General features: G+C 38.7%; 1 protein-coding gene across 1 annotated transcript; it reads left to right on the top strand.

Moving 5' to 3' along the window:
* Nucleotides 1-697: 697 nt before the first annotated feature.
* Nucleotides 698-12523, top strand: JMJD6_2 (jumonji domain-containing protein 6). The gene is made up of 8 exons (XM_051216151.1): nucleotides 698-769; nucleotides 2543-2818; nucleotides 2858-3014; nucleotides 3048-3148; nucleotides 7987-8082; nucleotides 10163-10417; nucleotides 11181-11438; nucleotides 12351-12523. Exons 3-8 carry the CDS (start codon nucleotides 2970-2972, stop codon nucleotides 12400-12402), a joined length of 807 nt encoding a protein of 268 aa, XP_051066715.1. The 5' UTR covers nucleotides 698-769; nucleotides 2543-2818; nucleotides 2858-2969; the 3' UTR covers nucleotides 12403-12523.
* The last annotated feature ends 259 nt before the right edge of the window (nucleotides 12524-12782 follow it).

Below are 12782 nucleotides of genomic sequence, written 5' to 3'. Positions count from 1 at the left end.
ACTTTTTACTCTTCACGTGTAGTCAGATTCTGGAATTTTTTACGTGATGAGCTGGTTTAAGCGACTTCACAGAAGTGTCTAAAGAGGAAGCTTGACATAATATTAAAGACCAAAGACAATATCCCTTCATTATGTACCAACATATTTTTTCTTTTCAGATTCAGATTGGTGTAGTAAGAACAGAAGGCCTACGGCCTATGTTATTCCTTTTCTAGTATGCTTCTTTGAGTGTCCAGTCTTCTCTTGAAAGAGTCAACTGAAGGTGCGGACACCACTTCTTCAGGCATCAGGTTCCAAGTATTGATGAATCGGCGTGAAAACCTGTATACCACGGGTATTTCACTCATTCTAGGCTTTTCTACTCGCCTGCTATGTCCCCCGAGGTGTCCCGATCTGGTGGGGAGAAAGAGAGAGAATAAGTTAGGTCCGAAATTATTTCTCAGTATTCTGTACATCAAAATTTGATCTCCCCTTAGTCTGCGATAGGACAGAGTAAAGAGGTCCAGTTTTTCAAGCCGCTCTTTGTATGATAAACCCGGAGTTCCGGAATTGCACGGGTCATATAAATCTAGGTTCCTACCTGGAATTATCGGTGATTCACTGCTTCCAGATAAGGAAGCCTGTCAAGCGAAGGTTTCTTCTTTTCTGTTCAGAGTTATTTGAAGTGATTGATTTTTGTTAATCTTCTCTAATAAGGTCATACAAAGCTCGTCTTTTAAATCCCGTGCGTGTTTACTGCAGTTGTGCTGCTAGCGCTTTGGGGACCATAGTAAGACTTTCCTGGATAAATACCTTTGAGTCAAAGCTGAATTGTAAGAGTAATCCTAAGCAACCCACTAAAAGACCGTAACAAATTCATGGCATGTTTAGTCATCAGGAAAATAGCCAATATATATATAAATGATTTGTTATGCTAGGGTTAAGACTCAGAGTTTGGGTTTTCATAATGATCTGACACGAACTATGACGCACATTACTGTGGCGCATCCTCATACCTAATGTCTGTTCATGATGACCTTAAATGCGTTTTAAACTCAACAAGTGGTTGAAATGGCGAGAGGCCGTTTTTGAACTGCTCCAGATCGTCCATAAATTGTAATGTATGAGTCATTTTAGTAGGGGAAGTGTTAGGATGTATGCTGTTATAACTGAGGACCCAGATAATAAAGTAACTTCAATGATGACTTTTAATTTATATAGTTAGGAGAAGCAATTCGGAGATTAAGCATCAAGTCGTTTTTAAAAATATATTCTTGCATGAACTAGTAATCAGCTAAATACTTAACGAATATTGAGGAGCCTAAAGACTAATAAATTAGGCTGAGTTAGTGGATTAGAAACCCAACAGCAGCAGCTAAACCATAATTTGTGGAAGAACTGGTCAGATTTGAGATAAGTTTCGGATTTAAGTGCGAAGTTCATTCGTCCGCATGGCTAAATAGCATTTTGGCACTAAATCCGATATTAACCAACAACCAGCTGTAGATTCTAATTAACTCCTTACTAATTTATAACCCTAGGGAGTGAGTAGGCATTCTCAAGATCACTTGAGCACTACTTAAAAGTCGTCCATAAACTAGTCTCACTGGTATTTTGATCAGACTACCACTCGAGACAGCGATAGTTGTCAAGGCAAATGTTACTGTCCATTTAGATGTTTCGTCAGACCTACGCAATTTGGTTGGGGCTTGTAAGTTCCGCTTTCGGTATCAGGGCAAGGCAAACCGATTTGACGATCCTGAGTTATAAACGAGGGTCCGGACTTTGTTACTAAGTGTCTAGAAAATGAAACATCTATTCAAAAGTGATAACCTGACTGGATCAGTACAACTGAATTCTTCGTAAAAACCTGGTTAAGGAGCGAGCATGCAAAACTTTGTATTCGATTTCACCTGTGAATCACCACTTTTTGGGGTCAGTATTACTAATAAATAAACAGCAAAGACTGGTAATCATATAGCAGTTCGAATGAACCAGTCAAATTTATGACAACAGGTCTTGAATTCCTAACCCTAACTATCAATGGTAATAATCAACCCTAATTCCTTACACTGGTTTATAACCCTCATTTAGCCATAGTATGTAGATGGGCATTCTAAAGGTCTTTTTAGTGTCGCTCAAAAGCTGTCCATAAATAAGTCTGACCAGTAACGCCAAAGGTCAATGATGTTAATTAAGTGACCCTCTGTCCTGGTGGTGAATATAAACAGTTCCCATCCTATATGATCGAGGAAGTATGTGATATATCAGGTAACCTCAAAATAGATTATTCAGTTTGTGCATTTTTGTTTGTTTGTAACTAAGGTATGGCTCTGAGATGTCAAGAGAAGATTCTATATTATCAGTATTTTCGTTTTGTGTTAATAACATCTAGATTGTTTTAGTTTTGCAAAACTCTACATAGAATAAAATCCTTAATAGAGTTTAGAACGGGTGACAAAATGATTAAATGCTACAAATTTCTGATTATTCTAACTTAAGTAAGATTGTCTAATCAATAATGATAAATCATTTTCTCGGAAATGTTTTTTTCACATCTAAGATGTCATCGAAACGTAGTAAATATGAACGCAGAATTCGATCGGCTAAACTAAAAGCCAGGTCAGAACTTGGCGACTCTCCACATAGTTGGTATTCTTGTAAATATGCGGATAACTTCAACTTGTCTCTAAGTACTGTCCATGATTGTTGTCCACGTATTGATGCTTGCAAAGTTGCTTATGAAGAATTTGTAGCTGAATATGAACACCCTTACCAACCTGTCGTAATTCATAACGCTCAAACAGATTGGAAGGCTGGTGAAAATTGGACACTAAAGGTATTTAGTTTGTATTGTGTAGACTATTTCATATTCTAGCTTTTGGATAAAAAGTATCACAATGAGAGGTTCAAATGTGGTGAAGATGATAAAGGTTGTCCTGTTAAATTAAAAATGAAGTATTTTATTCGATATATGAAGGAAAACGAAGATGATAGTCCGTTGTATATATTTGATGCGAACTATGGAGAAGCAAGTGCGACTTATTTGTTTGGTTTACTATTAATAGCATTCAAGGCGTAAAAAGTTATTGAATGATTATATGATATGTCGGTATTTCAAAGAAGATTTATTTTCTCTGGGTGGAGAGAAAACGCGACCTCCTTATAGGTAGGTTTATCTTGTACGTTGTAGTTAAGTTACACAATCTGATTAACCATAACTACATGATAAATCTACTAGTGATTTGAATGAAAACCCACTTCTTTGTAACCATTAATTTAAACAAGTTGTTTATTTCTTTTTCTCAAACTAAGGCCTATTTAAAAATCAAACAATGTAGCTCAATTGGATTGAAAAAGATAGCAAGCGACCAACTTCTTCAGTAAATTTCCGCTGACCATGAAGAAAGCAATAAAGTGTTGTTAGATTCTGTCCTTAGAGTTTTACATTGATTTCATGGTCCTTTAGCTGCTTTCCTTCTGAAACAAACTTCAAATTGATTATGTTACCTGACTATGAATTCAATGATGTTACTCGGCAGTAGTAGATTACCACATCCGTACATACCCTTAACAATAAGCATGTGTGTAGTTTGTGGGAGACCAAAGTAGTACGATTTTTAAACCTGATTTAATTCCTATAGTAGGCGGCCCAGATAGCTCAGTGGTAACGTCTCTGACTATGAGGCTGGGCGACACGTGATCGAATCCGTCAGAGAGCATCAGTTCCCTAAATATTACAGGTGCACCTTGCTGACGAGTGCCAAGTAGCATGAAACTTAGGTCCAGGGTTTCCTGTTGACTACCTCCAACCATCATCTTACTAGCAAAGTGTATTCTGAAAGCCAATCGCAAATAATATTTCACTGTATGTACAGCTATGCTTTGATTAACATTTATTGCCCCCAAATGCTCTGGTACGGCCGAGATGCCTTGTGGATCAGACCTTGAGGTCAAAGGCTCCGCGTGTGACCCTCTAAGAAAACCACTTGCTTCAGTTTGGGCATCCGGGCAGTATCACAGCCCTCACATAAATCTGATGAGATGACAAAGTACTATGTTCGCTCTGATCAGAACACAGACATTTCACATCCACTTGATAAAATTCATCTATATCATTATTACTATTTTCTGTATACTACATCACTTATCTACCTCTATTCTTACTTCATATATCCCCATTTTCCAACTTATACAGCAGCTCGTCCATGGTTGAAACTGTTCTATCTAAACGATCTCGAGTCACTGACTGGTCAAAAATTGAATACTTCCACCGAACACGAATACTGAAAGAGTTTTCCTGAAACCACGTGCACCATTCAAACTAACTGCCTTCAACGTTCGCACAATTATCCAGATCGGACAGCAGATAGGGTTGGGTATGTCTTTAGAAAGTCTTGATATCGACGTTTGTTGTCTATCCGAGACCCATATTCAAGACTCTGGTGAAGTACTACAAATTCGCTCTCCATCTGTCGCTTCAAAAGGCTTGTTTTACGTGCGTTTATCCGGGGACCCTGTGGCATCTTCGACTGGTCTTGCTGGCGTTGATGTCGCACTAAGCGCTAGAGCTGAGGCAGCACTAATCGATTGGATCCCTATTAATAGTCGGTTATGTGCTGTTAGATTAGAAAGTTCCATCAAAGTGAGAAGAAATCGGCTTGAGAAACAATGTCTTTTCGTCATCTCCGCCTATGCCTTGACAGGTTACAGCCTGGACGCAATCAAGGATGAATTCTACCACCAGTTAACTGTTCTCCAGAAAGTGCGTTCGACAGATATTGTAGTACTAGCCGGAGACTTGAATGCTCAGGTCGGGCGTCTAGGCACAGAAGAGAGTCGTTAAGGTGGCCGATGGGGACTCGTTGGTCGCAGGTCAGATAACGGGGACCGTCTCAGTCAGTTAGTCAGCTATAACGTAGGACCAGGCACATATGTGCATCGGTCCAGGTTGCCATACCGCATCAGCACAACGAACTGACCGCCACCAACGGATTGATGTTAGCAAGCTGGTAGCAACTTCTGTTACATGTAAGTATCGAACCGAGCTAGCTTCTAGGCTAGCTACCATTCCACCGAAAAGTATGGATGAACATTGGTTGCAATTGCATGACGCCATGAAAATGGCGAGTACGGTCAGTTGTGGGTTCGCGAAACGTCCCGTTTATAAGCACTGGGTTTCTTCAGGCTCCTTACAACTCATCGAAGCCCGTCGGTCTACTCTGGGTAACCGTGAGTTTGACCACAAACGAAGGCTATTACGTAATGAAATCGGGCAAAGCTTGCGTAAGGACCGAGAAACCTGGTGGTCGGAGCGTGCTAATGAGCTGGAAGCGGCGGCTGCATCTGGTAACTGCCGGAAGCTCTTTCAGCTCATCCGAGCCAACGGCAGCAAGAAGTCTGGTGTGAGCGAAACAATCTGTGAGGATGACAGGATGCCAATCACTAACATCCATCAACTTCTTGGACGATGGGCAGGATTTTTTTGAAGGGCAGTTCAACTGGCGTGCTTCTCCGGCAACATCAGTCAGACTGTCCTGCCCTCCATGACCGGTGACGACTGATCCAACAAATGAGGCGGAAGTCCGCAATGAACTCCAACTCTCGAAGCTCTACAAATCACCGGTCCCAGATGACTTACCTCCGACTCTTTTTAAAGCTGGTGGTGACTTTCTGGCTAAGGAACTAACGACGTTGTTTACAAAGGTCTGGGAGCTAGAGTGTCCCAATGTCATGGAATGAAGGGGGTTGATATATCCAAAAATTATTGGGGAATAGGTCTACTTCCGGTTGCGTCCAAACTATTGGCTTCGGTCATACTTCGTAGATTGTTCAAAACCCGAGAAAGATTGACTCGCGAGGAGCAGGCTGGGTTTCGTTCTAGTCGAGGATGTATTGATCATATCTTCACCCTCCACCAAATGTTGGAACATCGTCATACTTACAACATGCCAACAATCGTAGTGTTTCTTGGCATCAGGGCTACCTTCGATTCGTCGGACAGTACTGCTCTCTGGGATTGTCTATTGAAGAAGGGTGTGCCTGAGAAGTTTATTAACATCCTAAAAGCCCTATATAAAAACACCTCAGGCAGAGTGAGGGCATACAACCACCTCTCTCCATTGTTCTATTCGAGAAGTGGGGTTAGGCAGGGTTGTCCAATCTCACCATTCCTCTTCAACTTTGCCATCGATGACATTCTGGAAACAGCTCTGATGAATGTAAGTAATGGTGGTGTGGATCTGTTGCCTGGAGAAAGACTTCTCGACCTTGAGTATGCGGATGATATTGTCCTACTGTGCGATAATGCTCAAGCCATGCAATCCGCAATTAATCAGTTGGCAATCACTGTTTGTAGACAAGGCATGTGCTTTGCACCTTCGAAGTGTAAAGTACTTTTACAAGACTGACAGGACCCTGATCCTGCCCTCACTCTGGGTAGTGAGCATATAGAAGTAGACGAGAAGTTCATGCACCTGGGTACCCCCAAATGCCCTGGTATGGCCGAGAGTGGGGTGGGCCCGCCCCCTCTCGAAATGCTCTCACATGGCCATGCGTATACAGCCTCTGCCGGGGAAGACCTACTCACTGCCTTCTCTTGGCGGGGTGTTGTTTACGAAATTGAGAGGACGAAAAGCGAATGTCCGGCGCTTTAACTGGATTCCAAACCAATGGTCCATATGGGCTCCAGCATCCTGCGGGAACAAATGGCGTATGAACCAATCTTGACCACCTTTGGGGCCTTTGTGTTGTCAGTCTGGCTGTAAAAGGTCGGGTCTACAACGCGTCGGTGAGAGCAGTTTTGCTCTATGCTTGTGAAACCTGGTCTCTCCGAGTTGAGGATGTTAGACGACTCTGTTTTTGATCACCATTGTCTCCGAAGGATTGCTGACATCCAATGGCGACACCATGTGAGTAATGCAGGGGTTCGGCGTCGTGTGTTCGGGCGCAGAGACGACAATCCAACTGGTGTCACCATCTTGAAACATCGACTTCGGTGGCTTGGACACGTTCTAAGAATGTCGTCCCAGAGAATTCCACGTCGTGCATTATTTACCGACGCTGAGACTGGTTAGAGAAAACGGAGAGGTGGTCAGTGTATGACATGGTGTCGTGGTATGGGAGGAAGCTGCACAGGACTAGCTTCTGTTGGTTCTTCACGACACTCTGGTTGGGGTCCTAGAGATGGTGCTACACAGTGGCTAGAGACGTTATCAGATATGCCTCAGAATAAAAGCCAGTGGCGATCCTGCTGTAATTTTTTACTTTTTTAATAAAAAGTGACCGTAACTTCTTTAACCGAAAGAATTCTTTCTGGTTGTACTTTTCCGTCTCCCCCATTATTATTATTACTGTTATTGCTATTATTATTATTATTATTATTATTATTATTATTATTATTATTATTATTATTATTATTATTATTATTATTACACTACCTTTAATCTGTGGTCGTTATTGTTCTTTTTTTGCTACACCTACCTTGCCTTCTTTTTTCTCTTTCTATTCTCATTGTTTCATGTGGCGCATATGTCTATGGTGCCCTCTTGTACCAATATTTATTTGTTCAAATAAATAAAATCCTCTAGTAGGATTCCGTATATTATAGGCCTCAGGCATTACGGTGATCTGAAATAAAAACATCGAGAAATTACTGCATAAACACTAGCTTATCTGAGTTGTATTTATTGTTCTTACTATTTTTTCCCCTGTCCATTTACTCACAAAATCATCCGTGTGTTTTGTGTGATGGATTTCTTGTTATCCGACTGTAATAAATTTTTATGTTCAGGTTAGTAAGTAAACACCCTTCTTCTTAATCCATGTAAGGTATAGTTAAAACGGCTTTAGTGCTTTTTATTCTGTACTTTGACTAATTTTGTTTATATCTTTAATTTCATACTCGTTATTAGCCCTAGATGTCTCTGTAGGGGCCATAACATCGCTGTTACTACAGTTTACTTTTCTAATCATTGTCATAAAACCATTTTCATCTTTTGCATTCAGATGGTTTGTAATGGGTCCTCCACGTTCTGGTACGGGTATACATATTGATCCTCTTGGAACAAGTGCTTGGAATGCACTAGTAAGAGGATACAAAAGGTAATTGCTCCAAGTGATGTACTTTTAATCCAGAATGATTGGTTTTACTTTGTTTCCCATTATGAGCATAGTTGAAGAACTTTATGAACGTATTCCTGTCATTTATAAAGTGGTAAATAAATCAGGTCAAACACCAAGCCTTAGTTTTCTTAAAAGCTAAATGTTGATTGAGAACAGGTACACAGGGCAAAATGACCATCCTTCTCATTGTTACTAGCACTTACACTATTCCTGATACGTCAAGGTAAGAACATATAAATGATTACTAAAGTATATTTATTTCATTTTATGCACAGAATTCTTCTTTACTGTGAATTCCTTTCAAACTTCTAATATTAGTTGGTCAGTGGGACTACCCATGTTATCTTTTGAATAACAGTACTTTCACACTAAATCAATGGAACCAGAGTATTTAACCAAAAGTTGAATTGATAACTAGACTAACTCTGAAAATCATTATTATTTACAGTAACGTCGCAACCTATTACAAATTCATATAAGGATATTTCCAGATCAATTTAAGTTCATTTTCCAGTATCTAGGTCTCTATGCTTAACACTTCCTGAAACTTTTAGGAGCATTATTAACTCTATTAGTTTTGTTTTAAGCAAAATAATATATATATATATATATATATATATATATATATATATATATATATATATATATATATACTTTACGACCAAACCATCCAGCTCAGAGAACAAAACTCCATCAAAATCATCCACCTGAGCTACAAATCTTCTCCACCAATCATAGACATCTTCAACCAACTTCTTATTCAGTCTATATGCTTTTCGGAAATAAGGAATAACTAACTGATTCTAACCTGTACTATCTATCTTATCCTACCCTATGTTATATCCCGACGAGAATAATGAATAGTGACTGCTGGAATCCATTTATGGGCTAATACCATACATATATTTTTATTGTATAATTGTCAAGTAGCTAAAATATGTATGTTCATATTCCTCTTATTATAAGATTTGTTTTGACCTATAGACTATTATTATGCGATTTACCATTCTTAAGTTATGCTCAGTTTATTAATTACAGTCTCCCACAATCACAGCCACTTTTGGCTTGATCTTGTACAAATGTTATTTTCTATTTTATGATGTGTTGCGGTCTGTTTGGTTTGCATATAAATCCAGTATGTTTGAAACATTTTATTCACATCGCGAAGGCTGAGATTTGTATTCTGGACTCGACGGGCAGGTCTAGACAGGAAGAAGGACCGATAAAGACTCTAGACTGCTCGTACGGGTTTATGCGTCATTTGGTTCGATCGGTTATATATTAATAGGGCGCAAGACCACAAGTTATAATGTCCTACCCCATCCTGTATATCTGTCCTATCTATTTGTTTCCGCCCAAATCCTGCGATTCTGAATTTCTTGTAACTTTACTTGTTTTCATTTCACTAATTTATATTTCGTTTTCGAGTTGTATCTTCGATGCTTAACCTTTTCTATTACAACTGATACTGTTACTACCTCTACTATTCTGAGATTTGACCTGATAAGTTTATCTCAGTACTAATGTGGTATGGCAACTTGGACAGATGTACAGATTCTACGTTGTGATTGACTATCTATCTATCTACCGATTCTGAGAGTTATAGTTGACTCAGTTTTCCAAGTTGTGAATAATATAGGATTCAAATCGACACACTCTCATCGTTCAAAGATTTATAAAACATAATTAATGTTACACTTGAGTAATTGACAAAGACAAATATATGAGTGATAATAAGTGGAAAGATTAGAATAATTCATCTATTCAAATTTAGGTGTGTAACCGTACCCGATTGCTATGATGCACTTTGTACATTTGATATCTCCAGCCTGTAAAGTATCCTTATGTATGTTTAAATAGTAGCAGTACTTTGTGTAAATTGTACCGAACAAATAGCCATTTTCGTCAGCTTTTAAATTCATCAAGGATAATCACATTTAGTTTATGTTAAAAGAATTTCATTGTTATCTCACTTCAATTAACTTCGTTCACTCTCAATGTCTATTTCTTTTTGTTTCAAGCTTATTTCAAAATGCGTATCAACTATAATCCCTTTTAGGTGGTGTTTGTTTCCACCGCGAACTCCAAAAGAACTGGTTAAACCGAAACCGTCTGATGGTGGCAAGAATCGAAACGAAGCCATCTCTTGGTTCGTGTATGTATATCCACGCACACAAGCATCTGACTGGCCAACAGAGTATGCCCCTCTTGAAATACTTCAATGTCCTGGGGAGACGGTCTTCGTTCCTGGTGGTTGGTGGCATGTTGTTCTTAACCTCACTAACACCATCGCTGTTACGCAAAACTTTTGCAGGTTAGTATGATACCCATTCGAAAAGTTTGTAAAGGTTTCACATTTGCGTGGTCGATAGTTCATAATGTGATTTTCTAAATACTAGATTATCCAGAGCTATATGATGCACATCAAGACTACATGTTTTGATGACTTGTGATAACTCACCTTCCTGTGATGTAAATCCCCTTAACCAATATGACAAAGAACTCGCTATTTTTATCCTGTTAGCTTTAAATGTTATATTTTCATATCAAAAACTAACAGGCAAATTATAAGTAGCTTTGTGGATTAAATACACTTGATTGCCATTGCAGCCTAGTTGTGGAAAATGTTCTTACGAAGTTTGGTTTGGGGATTTTGTGTCCGGCGCTTTAACCGGGTCGGTGGACACGGAGGGTCCACCTAGGGGATTTGGAAAACCCTGATTCCAAACCAATGGTGTACATAAGCTCCAGGATCCCAAGGAAACAAATAGTGTACGAACCAATCATTGGTCACTGGATACCATGGGAATGAATCTCCTTACGATGCCCCACTGCCTTGTGGATCAGACCTTGAGGTCAAAGGCTCCGGGTGTGACCCTCTAAGAAAACCACCTGCTTCAGTTTGGGCATCCGGGCAGTATCACAGCTCTCACACAAATTAATGATAACTGCTACTAGCCTCATTGTTATTGTGTGGTGCATATGTATTTTGTGCCCCTTTGTACCAATGTTTATATGTTCAAATAAATATATTCTTTGTCAATGGCCACTCAGTTTTTCTTTCCTAATAATTCTAGTTCTACTAACTTTCCTATTGTATGGCACAAAACTGCACGGAAAAGACCAAAATTTGCTAAAAGGTGGTTAGCTGCTCTCAGAATTAATCGACCTGATTTAGCGAAGATCGCAGACAACATAAATCTCTCCGAGCACTTTCCAGATGTCCCTTCATCTTCATCATCATCTTGTTCATCCTCATCTTCACGTTCCTCTTCATATTGCTCAACTTGCACTTCTACAAATCAGTCTCCCGAAAAGATGCGTCAATCTAATACGTAAGTCTCATACTTTGTATAGTTGTCTCATGTCAAGTAAGCACCTCACTTAATGACTGACTTCTGAGCAATTGAATCTTACTTAAAATGTGCTTGAATCATATAAGTATTGTTTATTTTTCAGTTGATTAATACCTTTTTAATCGTAACAATGCATCACTCACTATGCATACATTGCAGTTCGTATACTCATGAGGTATATTTGATTTACAAAGAATATAGATCAATCGATAACTATTTCTTTCATGTAGAAACACCAATAGTTGTAGTTTTACAGTATATGACAAAAATATCCATTTCTTGGAGCTATGGATTGATGTAAACCAATCATATACGTTGGGCTCAGCATCATGCCTAGGCAAAAACGTAAATCATGTTTATTCGAGAATAATTTTCACCATTAACTAAGTTTTGCTAAAGAACTAGTTGGGTCATCAATGTCCTCGGCTGAAGAACACTTATCTGAAACAAAATGTTTGTCCAGTGCCGTTGAGATCAGTGGCTTAATGATGAATAAACCCACCTTTCAACAATTAAGTAACAGGTTCTAATTCCATCTGTACATGTTTCGGTAAGAGCAACCAGATAACTCAAAGCCATATGGCTTAGTTAATATAAGTCTGTGGTGACAATTACCTTCAAATAGTATAAAATCTTCAGAAAATCATGAAATTTTTACATTTATTGAGCATATTTGTCGTATTCATTTGGATAATTAGAAATAAGAAATACATGGAAATCAGTACATAGGAACGACCGTTTGTTAAAAATTTCATCTTAGTTTTTTGATTGTATGATATAAGTTCTTCGTAATATTCTCTGGAGTCTTTACCTGAAAATATCAATGTATTTTTCCTGTTTATGTGAAAATCTATAATTTAAATAGTTTATCTTTGTTTATTATTTTAGCAGGTCCGGGCTACATTCAGTTTCACGGTCACCAACTCCAAAGCGTAGACGATGACAATGTGGGTATTTCAAAATAAATGAGGGACGTTTTTGTCAGGGACTAGTTTTACTTTTGTTTTTATATATACTCAAATCAACCAAGGACATATTTTTAAAATAAAATTTCTCTCATATTCCTTACAGAATTATTTTATTCGTTGTAAGTGGTAATCAAAAATATCTTTGTTGTAAAGTCCTCACTACTCCTATTCCCAGTGAAATATTACAACATGACTTGATAAAGTCTAAAGTCAGTAAGTAATAACGTAGAACTTCGTACGTACGTAAATCAGTTTTAATTGCCATGCCACATTAGCACAGAGATGTATTTGTCGATCGAAATCCCGTAGTGGTAGAGGTAGCAAGAGTATAAGCAGTAATCGGAAAGATTAGGGT

Source organism: Schistosoma haematobium, chromosome 4 (assembly GCF_000699445.3).
Source record: "Schistosoma haematobium chromosome 4, whole genome shotgun sequence".
Taxonomy (NCBI): Eukaryota; Metazoa; Platyhelminthes; class Trematoda; order Strigeidida; family Schistosomatidae; genus Schistosoma; species Schistosoma haematobium.
The sequence above is the reverse complement of the archived record's forward strand: the minus strand, read 5'-3'. Positions and strand labels throughout refer to the sequence as shown.